This window comes from Tiliqua scincoides, chromosome 3 (genome assembly GCF_035046505.1).
Source record: "Tiliqua scincoides isolate rTilSci1 chromosome 3, rTilSci1.hap2, whole genome shotgun sequence".
In the NCBI taxonomy this organism is placed as follows: domain Eukaryota; kingdom Metazoa; phylum Chordata; class Lepidosauria; order Squamata; family Scincidae; genus Tiliqua; species Tiliqua scincoides.
Genome location: NC_089823.1, coordinates 128,017,454 through 128,034,400, shown reverse-complemented (window position 1 = coordinate 128,034,400; position 16,947 = coordinate 128,017,454). Strand labels below are relative to the sequence as shown.

Genomic DNA, 16,947 nt, shown 5'->3' with positions numbered 1-16,947 from the left:
ACATGTGGCAGGTCATACTCTTGATTACTTCCTATCCAATCAAGAATAGAATAGTGGTTCAATATTTCTATTTGATTCCCTTGTCATGCACAATCACTTCCTGTTCAGGTTTAGATGCCAACATCCATTCCACAATGCAGAAGTGGTCCCCTGGATAGTTTGCCTGTCTACTAGGAACCTATAAGAAAGGTCTGCCCTGGAGACTTGGCCACATCTACAGACTGAATAGCAGTCAGCTGCCACAACGGACTGCAGAAACATCTATAGCAGCATATTGGCTGAGAGGATGACCTGCTCCCAAGCTAAGTGCTAAAGACTAAAGAAGCAGCAACTCTGGATTCTTATGGAACTGGAGGGATCCCTCTCAGTGCCAGCAAGGAGTTTCTAAGTAGCATAGCTGGTGCTGCTGTTAAACTCCTAGTTGCTCTGTGCTCATAAAGATGCTTTATGGAGATGACTCTGGAAGTACACACAATCACTCCAACTTTGCAGAGCCTAACCAGCCCAGTCCTAAACTGTGCTGGCACACTAGTCCACATGACCTGCACTGTATCAAGTACAGGTTAGGAGGTGGTTGGAGGTCTCCTCAAGACAAGGAGATATTCTTCCCTTTACCCCATGTCGAGCTCCAGCCAACTCTACGGGACTTCTTGGATAAACACCAGCTATTTATCTGGCACAAAACCCAGTGTAATGCCAGGACGGTCAGGAAAGGGGATAAAATATGGCAGAAGACGACTTCGCCAATCCTGCCCCATTCTGCCCTCCCCCTGCCCAGGAACGTCCCCTCCTCACCTCCTTGCCACCATCGCTGCACCCCTGCGCTGGTTGGCACTAGCCTACCTGCTCTGTCTGGCGTTGCTGTGGGATGCAGCACTGGTGGGCTGGCGCAGGCTTTTGAACTGACACTGCCAACTCACGAGTAGTCACAACGTGCTTTATGGCACATTTGCAACAATCTGAGCCGGCTCAGGGAGGGCTGCACCTGTTCCGGCAGCACTTTGGATTGCACTCTTATTTTACCAGGAAGCCTGGCTCAATGAAACAGGTTGGGAGACGAGGTCTAGAAGCCTCAGGTACCCTCTGTTTTCACATATTACTAAGCAGCTAGACTTGTAGAAATGAATAGCTGATTTTATCACTCCAGGTACTATAGGTCAGAACACCTGGAGAATACACATCCCATTAAAATGTGTAACATGGTATTCACAAAGTAAAAATATATTTACTAAGTAGACAACTGAAGGTGTCCAATCTATTGACAACATTTGGCTTAAATACAAAAACAAACTTTGCCCAGCCTTGTCATCATTTTAATATAACCCCATTTTTGGCCATTATCCATCAAGTGGCAATCTCAGTCACCAGAATTTTGAATATGAAAATTTGATTTAAGGACAATAGAGTCAAATTTTCTAATGAAATTCATACTTTGATTTCTGAATCTGGTATCCTTTTTTCTTTTGAAGATTTGACCCTATATGAGTGAGCCAAGGAGAAAGCATGGCCCCTGAAGGGAAAGTACAGTTCTGGAAGCTTTAAGCATCAGAAAGGTGCTGATACATAGATACATTTTGAACATTGAACTGAATAAATATCAGTAACATGGATTTGGGCTATAATGTTTTAATCAATACCTCGGGTGTATTTAGAAGCTTGCTTACAAAATGACTTGCAGTGTAAATCTTCAGGAAAATCCCTACAAAAATCAGCATCTGTAGTATTAATTTAACACTATGCATCTAACATTTATAGCCTGAATGGTAACTATCTGTATCTAGCTTGAAACGGATGCCCTGCATGCTTTTACACTTGCCTTTATATTAAACTCTGCTAAGTACATAAGAAGAGCCCTGCTGGATCAGGCCCAGGGCCCATCAAGTCCAACTTCCTGCATCTTACTGCAGCCCACCAAATGCCTCAGGGAACACACAAGACCACAATATAATAATAATAATACAGGTATTTCTATACCGCCTTTCTTGGTCCTTAGATTTCTCCTCGGACTTTATTCAAGACGGTTTACATAGGCAGGCTAATTAAATCCCTGAAGGGATTTTTACAATTTAAAAGAAGGTTCTATCAAGAAACCACAACATTCAGATGTTTCTTTCTGATCTGATCGCAACATTCAGGCCTCCATCCTCCCACACTCAGAGCAGATGGAATAACTCGGCTCAGCTTGTCAGCTGCTTCAAGGTCGCACGGTGCCGGTGGCCTCGAACTGGCAACCTGCGGGTGTTATCTTCAGGCAAATGGAGGCTCTACCCTCTAGACCAGACCTCCTGCCTTGCATCTCACTGCCATTCCCTTGAATTTGGCATTCTATTTTCCCTTGCACCCCCCAACAAAGACACCAGACTGTACTTGGGTTTAACTTCGGCCACTTTATAAAAACACACATGACCAATTTTTAATGCATGAAATTTACTGAACACAGTTTCCTGAATCGCCAGTCTGGGGTAGACAAAAAAATGCCATCCACAGCCAATTTGGATGACAGAAAAAATTTCCTACCCAGAACCTCATGATGAGCAACCAGCTAATCTCAGATTGTACATACCCATCATGGCTTGTAACCTGTGATGGAATTTTCCTCCAGAAATTTGTCCAATCCCCTTTTAAAGGCACCTAAGGCAGATGTCATCACCACTTCTTACAGCAAGAAGTTCCATAGACTAATTACACAATGGGTAAAGAAATATTTTCTTTGTTCTAGCCCTCTTGATACTCAATTTCAGTGGATGCCCCCTAGTTCTGGTATTGTGTGAGAGGGAAAAAGAGCATCTCTCTATCCACTCTTTCCATCCCCTGCATAATTTTATATGTCTCAATCATGTCCCTCCTCAGGCGTCTTTTCTGTAGACTGAAGAGCCTCAAATGCTGTAGTCTTTCTTCATATGGGAGGTGCCCCAGAACAGTAATCATTTTGGTTGCTCTCTTCTGCACCTTTTCTAGTTCTACTATATCCTTTTTGAGATGTGGTGACCACAACTGAACACAATACTCCAGATAAGGCTGTACCATTGATATGTACAACTGTGTTATAATATTGGCTGTTTTATTTTCAATACCCTTTTTAATTATCCCTAGCATGGAATTCACTGCTGCCGCACACTGCATTGACATTTCATCAAGCTGTCCACCAGCACCCCAAAATTCCTTTGCTAAGCTGTCACAGACAGCTCAGAACCCATTAGTCTATGTGAAGTTTTGATTTTTTGCCCCAATATGCATTACTTTACACTTACTTACAATGAAATGCATCTGCCATTTTGAAGCCCATTTTCTTGGTTTGGAGAGATCGCTCTGGAGTTCCTCACAATACCCTCTGGTCTTCACCACCCAGAAAAGTTTAGTGTCATCTGCAAACTTGGCAACCTCAATGCTTATCCCTGCCTCCAGGTCATTTATGAACAAGTTGAAAAGCACCAGTCCCAGAACAGATCCTCAGGGCAGACTGCTTTTCATTTCTCTCCACTGTGAAAATAGCCCATTGACAACCACTGTTTTCTGGTCCCCAACCAATTCCTAATCCATAGGAAGACCTGCCCTTTTATTATGAGGACTATGAGGTTTTCTCGGCAGCCTTTGGTGAGGGACCATATCAAATGCCTTCTGAAAATCCAGATATAAAATATCCACAAGTTCTCCTGCATCCACATGACTTTCTCAAAGAATTCTAAGAGGTTCGTGAGGCAAGACTGACCCTTACAGAAGCTGTGCTGATTCTCCCTTAGTAAGACATGTTCTTCTATGTGTTTTAAGATTCTATAACGAGGCATTCCACCATCTTACCTGGAACAGACATTAGGCTAACAGGCCTGTAGTTTCCTGGGTCCCTTCTTCCTTTTTTTAAAGATTGGCATGACATTTGCTATCCTCCAATCCTTGGCACTGTGGCCATTTTAAGGGACAAATTGTACAGTTAAGAGATCAGCAATTTCATTCTTCAATTCCATAATAACTCTTGGGTGGATGCCCAGTGACTTACAGTCCAATCCTATCCACACTTTCCTGGGAGTAAGCCCCATTGACTCTAATGAGACTTATTTTGGAGTAGACATGCATAGGATTCGGGCTGTTATTGATCTTTAATTTATCAATTAGGTCTAAAACATCTTCTCTTTTAACCTCTATCTAACTTAACTCCTTAGTCAGGAAGGATTGTTCAGGTTTGGGAAAAATATTACATATATGATAGGAGTAGTGCCAGGATCTTGCTTGGGGGGACTTTGGGCAAGGTGCCCACATTGTGGGCCCCCCTTCTGCAGATCCCTTTTCCAATGTACCCTCATCTTCCTTCTGCCACAGTTGCCAATTGCTCACTTGCAGGAAAAAGAGCTGGCGAATAAGTAGATGGGGAATAAGTACTTGCAGTCACAACAGACTGGGGGATCAAACAGGTCCCAATAGTGAAGACAAGGAGCTGCAGAGTCAAGGGGCTCCCAACAGTGACACTGCTGCCAGGGTGTGGGCCTTGGCAGGTGACTGACCATGTCAACCCCAACACTGGCCCTAGACACAATACAAGTATGTGCCACGTGACGACATTCCGGCCAACGACATATGAGGTGTAGTCCTCTCTTAACTTACCAGGCTAGCTTCCTTCCTTGCCAGCTCAACCAGCTAACCCATACTTTGCATGCTTTCCTTTTGTGCTTTTGCCAGCCAACTGCCTTCCTTCCTGTCCTGGCCTCACAAGGCATTCTAGGGTGCTACCCAACTGCCTTTCTAGGTTTCTCAGACAATGATGAATCCACCTGCATGCCTGACAATGACAACCAGGTTCACAGAATATATTCCAGTCATTAAGTGATGCATACATGCATTCGCTATCTACAGGCCCTGTCTGTTCTTGTGTCGTTCAACCCAGGGTACTGGCTTTGGAAAGTTGTTTTAAAAAAAAAAACAAAAAAAAAACCATTGATTTTTAAAAAAATTACAGAGAAATCCAAAAACACTTGATTAAAGAGTTACCTACACAAAAAAGGGAAGATAAATATTAAAAGTACTCCAGATATATGGGCAGGAGGTCGCCTCCATTTGCCCAAAGATAACATCAGAAGGTTGCCAGTTTGAGGACACCGGCAGCTCCCTGGACGGCTGAGAATGAGACCTTGAAGCAGCTGACAAAAGCCGAGCTGAGTGATTCCACCTGCATCTTGGCTGCCCTCTATGTGAGAGATGGAGCTGCTTGTCTGCATAGGAGAACTGGAGGCCAGAAGTGAGACCAAACCAGGAAGTTCCATTCTGAAATGTTGTTGGTTCTTGAAAGAGAGAACCTCTATGATTGTAAAAATCCCCTTGAGGGATTTAGAAACGCCTGCCTATGTAAACCGCCTTGAATAAAGTCAGAGGAGTAGAAAGGCGGTATATAAATACCTTGTTATTACCTAGTTATTATATAGCTCAGGGGTGTCCAAAGTTTTTGGCAAGAGGGCCACATCATCTCTCTGACACTGTGTCGGGGGCCAGGGAAAAAATAAATTTACATTTAAAATTTGAATAAATTTACATATGTTTACATAAATGAATATATTAAAGATGAACTTATATGAATGAATGAATGTCTTGCAATAGCTCAAGGCCTATAAAAGGCCTTGCACAAAGCAAGGCTGGCCTTTGTTGCTGCTGCTGCTGCTGCTGCTACATCACCAATGTGAAACAGCAAGCAGCGGAGGGAGCCCTCATCCCACAGCTCACACGAGAGGTCTAACAGTTGGATCAGGCCAGTGCGGGCTACAGCAAGTCCTCGGAGGGCCAGAGGCTCATTGGAGACTGGGGGCTCCCTGAGGGCCACATTGGGAGTCTTCGAGGGCACAAGTGGCCCCAGGGCCAGGGTCTGGGCACCCCTGATATAGCTAAATGTATTTCAGTGTGTACTCCTTGAAGTACTGAAGGTAAACACTTGATACGAAATAACACTATTGTTTTTAGTAAAACCAGTGGAAAACTATTTTCACGAAGTACTGTAACATTGGGATTCATTTGAAAACAGACTCTTTGAAAAGCGTGATTTTACAAGCCACAGCAGACTTCGGTCAGGTGTTACATGGCTATGGAAAAACAGAAAGCTGCATTGATACTATTCAAACTGAATAAATAAAAGAAGAATTTTTTTTTTCCAGACCCAGCTAAAGAAGGCCTTTGTGTTACTCTGTCTAGTTTACCAAAAAGACGTTCAAAAAGCAAAAGAACATTCAGATAATCAGCTTGAGGGCCCAAAATCCTAAGGAGTGTGCACCGGCTTACCACCAGCGCGCAATGTCAAAAATCTGCCGTAAGGCACGTTTGAACGCCCTAGCGCCGGACCAGAGTTCCGCTGCTCGGCAGTCAGCAAACCGCCGGGCAGCAAAGAGGTAGGTGGAGGCATGGGAGGAGGGTGGGAGGAGGCGTTCCAGGGCAAGGGGGGGAGGAGGGAGGGGGGAGGAGGAGTGCCGGGGGGGAGGGAAGGAGGATCCTGAGCATCTGTGTTGGCACACACCCCCTCCTTTTGTTTTGCATTCAACTTATATGTAAAAAATACTGCAAGCCACTTTGCACACACCCCCAATGGGAAGGGGACAGGTGGGATATAAATATCTTATAAGTCAGAATGCCAGATGCAAGGGAGAGCACCAGGATGAGGTCTCTTGTTATCTGGTGTGCTCCCTGGGGCATTTGGTGGGCCGCTGAGATACAGGAAGCTGGACTAGATGGGCCTATGGCCTGACCCAGTGGGGCTGTTCTTATGTTCTTATCTTAAACAAATAAGTCTCAGCTCCCCTGCTGCAATATGGCAGATATTGACGGATTTTCACATCTGAACCCAGGCCTGCTCACAGACTCAGCCACCAAATCAAAATCTAAAACCACCTAATGTCTTTCTAATGTTCATGATAAATATTCCAATATTCACTCCAAGGATAAATTACTTTTCAGCACAAAAATGGAACCTTCCATGTTTTATCAATTATCTGCCCTCCAGGCTGGTTCCTATCTGTGGTTCCAGATCACAGATGTTTGTCCAGTAAGTGAAGGTCAAAGAAGACTAAGCAACAAATCCACAGAAAATATGTTTTACAGAAAAAACAAAATCAAAAGAAATCAGCATTTACGTTGCAGGCTGACATAGGTCATACGTAAAAGCCAGAGAGAATTGTTAACAATGCAAGATTGAGGAGGGTATTTTGAGAGTATTTTGATATAAGCAAGATGTACAGCACAATGCAAAATAAATTCATAGAAAGCTATTATTAGTTGCCAAATGGGGTATCATTCCCAATTCAAAATTCATTAAAATACATACAGATTTCAGTGGGGTTGAGACCAGGTCTTACAGATCATTCCTCCGTTATAAAAAAAAGGAAGAAAAAAGTGTTATGTCATTAAAGTCACTACTTCAATGAATTGAAACACTGATGAAGCTAAAAGTTAACTTTAAAGCTGTCCCACTTGCTTGGGTAATGCAAGGATCTATTTGACACCCTTATTAATTTTTATAGTCCCAGAAAATATCATATGCCAAATTACTGCATGTGTTTTAGGTTAACTTAACTACAACAGAAGCACGAGGCAAGTCACACAGCAAGTATATGCGGTAGAGATAAATGAAATCTCACCAAAAATGAAAGTGAACTCCAAACCCACTGATTGGGAATCTCTGATGATGGGCCAACAGAGAGAAGCTGACTTCTTTACCCCAAACTCCTAAATACACCATATGACATTTTGAACAAAATGCTGTAGCCAGCCAAGCGCACCCTTGTCTCACCATATATGGCCACAAGAACGAACAGGATGGCAACTTGACAGATTTGGAACAAATATTGGACTGCGTGTCACCGAGATACCATGCGGAGAAAAAAACATCAGATTGGATTACCTGCATCTGAATGATGGAATGCAGAAGCTAGGGAAACATGGCTGAACATGATAACTGCTGCAAGCTGATGGTATCCTATGGCTGAGCCACCACTCAGCAGAGTGCATAATTAAGCAGAGGTGAAAACCGTGTGGGATAAATCACAGTGCCAACCCTGCAGCCTACTCTCCACATAACCGAATTTCCATCCTGTTATTACTGTTAGGCTCGCTATGTTGCCATAATGCAATGACAAGTGCTGTGGTACTACACCCCTATAGTTTGGCTCTGTGTTGCCCTAGAAATTCATGAATGCTCACAACTTATTGAGGTCATGTGTTCTTATGGTGTAACTTATTACATCATTGCTGCTTCCTACTGTGTTGGAAGAAACACTGTGCTATGAAAGTATATAGAGACTTTTTTGCCACCCTATAGAGTTGTCTAAACACACTGTAACTCTATAGGGTGGCCACAAAGTCTCCATGTGCTTTCATCCCAATTCCATAGAATCTCATGCATACAATACATACATGAGCCGAGTTTCCATACTTTACTGAAGTACTACAGAACCAGACTTTTAGGAATGATGTCTCAGATACCACTATGCCATAACAGCGCACGTAAATTAGGCAGGAATTTAACCAATCTTACACTGACATTGGACATTTGAAGCTCAGCCATCCAAGAGGCTGAATGAACTGGAGAACTACTATTCCCATTCAGGCCAACAAGTAATAATCTAATTTGATCCTTCCAAACACAGTTCAGAGGCAGCCCTAACTCAAGTGGCAGGATCTGGATAACATTAAAAGTGTCAAAGGGGAAGACAAGCCAATCTGAGACATGGGGCATGACCTCATCAGAAATCCTCTTGTGCACTGGAGAACTGTCCAGCAAATGACGTCCTGCATTAATGAGCGAAAGGTACATGCCATTTAGATTTACCACTTCAGGCACCAAAATAACTTGGATCATCCCTGACAGAAAAACCAGAATACAGACAGTACAGTCTCTTACATCCACTATAATGTTATAGCTGTAGCTTTTTTCAGCTTAAGGCATTCAGGTGTGTCATCCAGTATCCCAAAATTGTTACGGAAACCTGTCAATGCAATCCTAGATGTTCATCTCATTAGTTTGGATGGGGGGGGGGAAACATCATTGATGTGAAAGGATCCAGAAATCTTAAGGAGTTCATCCAAATACATCCATCCACCCTCCTCCCCAACCCTGTCACCACTCTGTTCCGTCTGCCCCACCCCCATTCTGCCCTACTTCGTGCTCTCCCTCCACCCAGCCCCATCCCTTCTCTCCTGCCAGTCTGCTTTACAAGGTGGATATTCAGCTGTCCTATGGAGCCTGAGATGCCCCTTCAGCCTGTCTACCAGCAGTCCAACAGCGCATGCCATCAGCGGTTGCTTTATAACAGTTATTTCATCGGCATCCAGGCACCATAGGATTGGGCCGTTACTTTTCTTTACAGCTACATTTTCTCAGTTCAGCTTAATCCTGTTTTTGGTCGGGAATCTCATCTTATTTGAATCGGTATTCCCCAGTTCAGTATATGCTTGTAATTTAATGTGCAACCAGTTAATTCAATTTGCTGGGTAAATTATCCCAAGCTTAGAAATTGCCAGCTGGCCCACAAAGCCTGAGAGACGGACCAGATCAAGTGCTGAAAGAGTCAGATTCTACATCCTCCCTTGCTTGAACATTGCTGAGTGTTTCTTGGGCTTATATAAATATATATTTATCCTTCCCTATTGTGAGGTCTGTCAGTGAGTTATAAATAAATCTCATTTACTCTGTTGGGTCTACTACAATATATTCAGTTCCACCAAAACAATCCCTAGCCATGTCTCTCTTCTAATATACACACGTAACTGCATCGTCATTTCCAGACATCCACTTTACCCCCGTCCCTCCTTTCTGTCCCATAATTCATATCCATCCAAACCCTAACAGGCAATTTGTATTCTGAAGTGGCCAACTTCTATTATCTTCAGGATTACCTTGTTCTCCACCAGCTGGAAATGTGCTTATGTTACATAAACAATGGATTGTACCATTTCATCATAAAATTGGCACCATCTAATAAAGCATCATAATTATGGACTATACAACACTGTGTATGAAATAAAAATACAACATCAGTGTATAGCTTACCTCAACACTGCACTATTTGAAAACTTTTTCTTCATCTTTTCCTTACAAGTGAATCTGGAACAAACTCTTGATTATAATTTGCTAATGTTCCAGGGGCCAGATAAGATTCCTCAAGGAGCAATATCTCCTTGTTTGTATCCATTTGTTGGCCATCCCTGCTCTAATCTGCCCAGCCATTTCTCTATAACTTTTTTATCTTGCGATTTCACCACTAAATTATAAAGAATATCTGAAGGACTAGAATAGAAAACCTCTGTAGAACTGCAGCAGAATTGCTTCAACAAATATATTGGGGGGGGGAGGGAAATCCACAGGTACACTTTAGACAATAGCACTTAAAAGCTACTTAGCTACACTTTAAACAGATGACACTTTATAGCGCACAAGATGTTTCTCTATTCACTTTGGTATATTTTAAAGTTCCTATTTCAGACTTTGGCAACATTTCCATCATCTTTGAAGAGAGATCACTATACGTGTCACTTTATCACATCCACATTTCACACACACACACTAGATTCTATTATTTTCTTCCAACTGCAAACTTCCCTTCAATACTGTTTTGCCAACTGCAGCAATCAGAAATGTCTCAGAATTCTACTTCTGTTTTGAGCACATTTCCATTAAGCTAATTTCTAATCAAACAACACAAATGTTCATTCTTTGTGTCAACTGCTGCTTTTTGCCTATGGAAGCCAAAAAAAAAACTCCAAAAGAACAACCATTACCTTTTAAGTACTAGCAAAAGCACAGCACAAAACACCCAAATGCAAATGTCACATTTAAGACAGACAATAACCCAAAAACGTAGTTTAAAAAAGCTAGGACTGAAAAAGAACATGTCCTTATTCAGAATCCACACAAAAATCTTTTTGTCTACAAGTCACTCTAGATTCTTCACTGAGTTCTACTGGGTGTATTAGGTAATCTATATTCCTTAAATTGAATATATAACACTGACATCAGTTTAGTTCGTTCAGGACTGTCTACTTCCTCCATCTTAAGATTGTGTCTCCATTCAAACTCAGGTCTTTAAGAGCTATATACTGTTTTGCCTTTCATCCAGCATGTAGCAGGATCATTTTACACTGCTACTGCTTCTATAAAATATTTGCTAGGGAGTGAGAACAATGGAGGAAATATGCATTAACTAAACTCCCATTGTTTTCACAGCAAGGCTTTGACTCCCTCCCGCCTCATACTGGCCCATATGTTACAACTAAAGAAGCTAATATCACGTTTAAAACTGTAAGCTAATTGAGACTGAACTCTGTTCTGGGTGTTTCTGCCATTCATGAGAGCAATCCAAAGTGATTAATGTCAACTGGAGTCTGGCACTGAGGTTAATGGGATGGACTGTACCCTTTTTATTTCTTGCATCAGAACTTCTGACAAAATAGGATATGTCTATAAACTTAGCTTGGGCTGCAATCCTATCCCATATCTGGGATTAAGTTCCACTGAATTCAGTGAAACTTACTTTGGAGTAAATACGTCCAGGCTTGTGCTGTTAATGTACCAATATGCGTCAATAAGGCATTTTTGTGTCATGCAAGAAGACATTCATCAGATATGCCTTAGTGCTAATATGGTCAACTCTGAGCAAGAGTTCCCCTAGACCCCTTGATAAGAAAAGGAGTACATCCGCTCCCTGAATAGTTGTTTCCCAAGCCTTTGGAAAGTTATATTCTTGACAAAGAATCAGACATTTACTTCCTTATAGCGCAATCTTCTGTATGCTAACTCAGAAGTAAGTTCCATGTGTTCAGTGGGGCTTACTGCCTAGTAAGTGGGTTTAGGGTTGAAGCTGAGTTTCTCTGTGGTAATGCAACCTGTTTAGGGGAATTTGATCATGTGTTGGAGCCCCAGTTGTAAAATATGTACTGGCTGTTGAGAACTGTCATTTGTCTGTCACTTGGGGGAAGTTAATGGATTTGTTTGTTTAGTTAGTGCTATTGGGAATACACAGAGCCAGGCAGGGAGAGATTACCAAAGGGGAGAGGCTCTCCTGATCCACCAAGGAATGCAATTGTTTTCCTTTTACTCCCATCTGAAAATTGGAAGCCAACTGTGTATTTTCACACCTAGGAAACAACGGCAATGGAAAGCCCCCAGAGCACACCTGCACAGCAGGAGAAAAGCACAAAAACGTGAACCTAATTGCTTTTTGAGATGCAATGCTCCAACTGCAAGGAGCAAGCAAGATTTTTGTACACAAGGATCATTATTAGAGGGTTCCCTGCAAGGAATTCAAGTATTCAAATATAAGCACAGAGCATGTGTCCAACTAGTTTTAAAATACAGACTGCAAACCACTTCCAGGCAGTCTGAGGCTCATTCCACTTACCTCTTGCTGAGTCAGCGAGTGCAATAACTCCGACAAAAAGCAAAGCAACCTGGACTTCCATTGTGAAACCTGGATTCTCTCTAGTTCAGTTTGTTCTTCCCAACCTGAAAAAGGAGAAAGGGCAGGGGAAAAGATAAATGCAAAAACAAAACACCATGACTCTTCATCTCCTCAAAATTATTTCTGTCTAACAAAAAGATGTCAGTGGTACAGATTACATTCCACTGCTGAGATTTTAGAAACATATCATATAAGTTAAGTTTTTGATTATTAATTAAGTGCTTAAACAGATGTCTGCTCATTTGCTCCTGAATAATACACATTCTACAAAAGCCCTGCCCTGGAAGACTTCCAAACTGTCAGTTAAAGGTTTATTACCTAGGTACTCCTTCCACAGAATTAGAAGAGAAAAATGCCATAAAATAAAATGTTGGCTTTTAAAGAAAACCTCACACTCAGGAAGATAGCGGAGTATCTTGCCATCTGTGACAGAAAAAGTTGTTTTTCTACCTGTCAATAATGCCAAATTTGGTTTTGTGTTATGTTGCTGTCCTTTGACACAGGAATCCCTTCTCTTAAGTTCAACACTGGGTTTACACAGAATGTTGACCTCAAAGCACACCGACTTTAATCTTTCATATTTTTAAATGCTTTCCTAATATTTGCAGGATGGAAAGAAACACTCAAGCATCCAGGTAGATTGCACTGACATGAGTTCCATTCCGCTGGCCTGCTGAAATTCCCATTTCTCTAAACACTGTCTGAATTCCTCCCTCTTGTAAACTCCCTGGTTTAAATGTTCCCTGCCCTCAGGACACACAACAATCTGTGTCAAGCATCCAACAAAGCAAATAATTACACATTGCCATTAGCTTACAAATTTGCACCACCACTCCTAGGGAGGGGGGGATCCTTTGGGAAAGAAAGTTGTATAAACAAAGGCAAAAGCACCAATGCACAGCTTTCCAGGTGAAGGGTGCATGGCATTCCCATCATCTGGGGTGAGCAGAAAGAGGGGGAAGCTGACCCACAGCACAGGGAAGAAGCAGGGTCCCAGGGAAAAGCGACTCTGCAGGAAACATTAACTTAAACTTAACTCACCCTAAGCTTTCCAAAACAACCCAACAGGCAGAAGCGATCATGATTGCCTGCTTCCCAAGAACATCAGTCAGGAGAGTCCAGACCTGACAAGCACAGCCTCAAGCTGAAGGTCCAGATTGGTTAAATCGGTGTAAACGCACGCTTGGTTGCTTTGGATTAAGAGCCCAATCCTATGCTTGCCTACTCAGAATTAACTCCCATTATGTTCAATGGGGCTTACTTCCAGGAAAGTGTGGATAGGACTGTCGCCTCAGAGCCCTATCCTAGGCATCTCTACTCAGAAGTAAGTCCCACTGTAGTCAATGGTGCTTACTCCCAGATAAGTGTGGACTGGAATGTAGCCTCAGAGTCCAATCCTATGCCTCCTGGGAGACAGCCCCATTGAACTCAACGGGACTTACTTCTGAGTAGACAAGCACAGGATTGCGCTGTCCAGCTGCAATCCTAGGCACCCTTATCTGGGAGTAAGTCTCACTGACTACAAAGGGACTTCCTTCCAAGTAGATATGCATAGGATTGGGCTGTTTAAGGCTGCAATCCTACACATACTTTCCAGCTCCATTAAACACAATGAAGTTACTTCTGAGTAGACCTGCACAGGATTGCGCAGCAATTGCCCCATAAGTAGTAGGTACTTAGGAAAGGACGGAGGCGCCCGTCCTTTCAACGTCAGGGGTGGATAAGCCTTACGGAGCAGCTAGTCCGCATTGAGTACGACGGAAAGAACGTCGTCAAGCTGAGCCTTGCCTTCCCCCGCACCGTCCACCCAGCCTCCAGCGGCATCCCGGGTGGAAAATGACAGGCGGCTGCAGGCTGGTGCCGCTCCGCCTGGCGCCACGGACCGACCCCGAGGTATTCGCGAGATCAAGGCTGCGATCGATCTGCAGCTCACTGGTCGGGCGAGCGAGCGCCGCTGAGAGCAGGCGGAGGAGGCGCACAGGCAGCCGGGCTGGCGGGAACGGGGCACCCGCGGCAGGCAAGATCGGGTCCCGCAGGAGGAGGCGTGCAGCGGGCGTCCATTCATTCATGCGCTCGCCCACCCCGAGCCCGGGCTGGGGGCTCCGGCCCGAGGGGGGCCCCTGGCTGGCTCCCGACCACGTCCAGGCAGGTGGAGGGCGCAGGGGGCTCTCTTCTCCGCCAGCGCGTACCTGGAGCCTCCTCGGGCGCCGCACTCCCGGCTCAAGTCGCTCTCCGCATCTCCCGCAGCGCCCGCCGGGGATCCTCGACGGCAGCGCCTCCTCCGGCTCGTCCCATGTGCGCCCCGCTCCCGCGGCCGGGCTCGGGGCTCGGTGGGTGCGCGGACTCTGACAGGCTCCTGCGAGGGGCGCCCAGGGGCGCGTCGACGGCCGCCCCCAAAGGCGCCGCCCGGGGAAGCACAGGGCCGGCTGCCGCGGCTTCACCGACGGGCTCCGCGCGCCACCATCTTCCTCCCCACAAAGGAGCCGGCAGCTGGCAGCCCCGTGGGTCCCCCCGGGCGTCGGGCAGCGGAGGCTCCCTCCCGAGCTCTCTCGGCTCCGCTCCGCAGAGCGACTGCGGGGGGGCGCTCCGGGCTGCAGGATGCCAGCGGGGGGGGGGGCGGCGGCGGGATGCCGTCCTCGGGGCCGGAGGGGTGGGGAGGGGAGGGGTGGGGAGGACGGGACGGAGCGAGGGGCTGGCGGCTGCAGCTGCTGGAGCGAGCGCGAGGAGAGGCTCCCCCTTCTTCCCACCCCCACCCCCACCCCCTTTGCGGGGCGATTCTGGGGAGCGCAGAAGTCGGCGAGGGCGCTCCGGCTCCTCCCCGCTCCAAACTTCGCACCAATCCGCTTCAGCCCTCAGCTCCGGTCGCCTCCCTCCCTTTAACCCTTCCTCCACCGCCGCTGGCGCACGGAAGCCGCAGCCGCCAGGCATGCAGGGGACGCGGGCGGGGTGGGGGCGCCTTGCGGGGACGGTCCTGCTCCAGAGGGGGTGGCATCGAGAGCAGGCTCCACAGGGCGACTGCCAGCAGCCACAGCGCCTCGGAGGGCTCCCGGTGCTGCTGAGGTGCCGCGGCTCCTCGGAGCTCTGGGCCCCTCTGCTCTGTGCAGCCGAGCATAGCAGCACTTCCTCCCACCGAGACTCCCAGGGCCGCCAGCCCCGGCCAGCCGTGCTCCCTGGCCAATCTTAGCCACACTTACCTGGAAGTAAGCCCCATTGACTATGATGGGACTTACTTCTGAGTAGACGTGGCTAGGCTTGGGCTCTGAGGCTGCAGTTCCATCCACACTTACCTGGCAGGAAGCCCCACTGACTATAACTGGACTGAGTAGACATGGATAGGATGGGGCTCTTGAGTGCGGATCGCCAGGAATCGCCGCCCCTCGCCCAGGATTGGGCCCGCAGCAGGTGAAGAGGCCGAGTCACCGCCCAGCCTCCCCTTTCTTCCTGGGAGAGGCGCCGTGGGGAGGCTCGGACCCCGCAGCCAAGCGTGCGTGTGAGCGGGAGAAGACGGCCGCTGCCTCCCCGCACTTTCTCGCCCCCGGCCTGTGGGTGGCGCTTTCAAGAGGACTGGCCACATGGCGCTGCCGAGGGAGAGCGCCAGCCAGGCACCCTCCCTGCCCACTCGCTCTGGGCAGTGCAGTCCCCTCCTCCGCTTCTCCCTGCCTTACCTGCGTACTCCTTTGGGTGCTGAGGCGCGGGGGATTGGGCCCAGAGCCCTATCTTTCCTGGGAGGAGGCCCCATTGACTATAATAGGACTTGCTTCTGAGTTGACAGGCACAGGCTTGGGCTCTGAGGCTACAGCCCTATCCGCACTTTCCTGGGAGGAAGGAAGCCCCATTGACTTGAATGGGACTGACTTCTCAGTAGGCATGCATAGGATGGGGCTCTCAGTTCTCCCACCACGCTGCGAGGGGGAGGTGGACTGAGCCTCCCAGGGGAGAGAGGGTAGGTGAGCAGTTGGACGTGGGGGTGACTGATCCTTGCAAGAAGTACTCCTCCGTTGCTTAGAAAAGGGGGGAGTCATGCCGGGACAAAACCACCTCTTTTCTTCAGTCAAATATCTGTGCTCCCCCGCTGGGTGCCGTCCACCTGAGTGTGTGTGTCTGTGTCTGTGTTGTGTCATGTTTGTGTGTTGACATGGACCTGAAAAAAATTTGAGATGTACACCTAACATGTTAAGCCCCCTCCCGATTCTTCTTTGAGTTGGTGACTTGATCTCAAGCAAAGAGCATCAAAATATGTACACAGAGTTCTTTTGCTTCCCCGTTTAGTGAGGAGAGTGGAAAAGTCACCTGTCCTGTAAGACTTTAACCTCTGATTTTAGCTAGCAGACTTTAGGACATATTCCCCCCCAGCATGTGATCATGACACAGCACTACAAAAGATATACACACATTGTTGCAGTGAGATTTCAGACACCAAACTCAGTGGCGTCACTAGGGTTTGTGTCACCCACTGGGGGATGGCAGCGCATTACCCCCCCCATGCAGTGGGTGGGGCAACACCCCAGGTGGTGGGCGTGGTAAT

The 16,947-nt window shown here is 46.3% G+C and overlaps 1 protein-coding gene across 2 annotated transcripts in view; it reads right to left on the bottom strand.

Moving 5' to 3' along the window:
• FGFRL1 (fibroblast growth factor receptor like 1) overlaps window positions 1–15,907 on the bottom strand; it is a 202,105-nt gene extending 186,198 nt beyond the window's left edge. Inside the window, exons 1-2 of one of the 2 annotated variants that reach the window (XM_066620920.1) lie at window positions 15,710–15,907; window positions 12,363–12,466 (exon numbers count right to left, since the gene is read on the bottom strand). In XM_066620920.1, coding sequence (XP_066477017.1) covers window positions 12,363–12,423 — 61 coding nt within the window. In that variant the 5' untranslated portion in view covers window positions 12,424–12,466; window positions 15,710–15,907. Of the gene's footprint in view, window positions 1–12,362; window positions 12,467–14,611; window positions 15,174–15,709 lie in introns of those variants that run through there. The other variant, XM_066620919.1, reaches the window with a different exon arrangement.
• Between the last annotated feature and the right edge of the window lie 1,040 nt (window positions 15,908–16,947).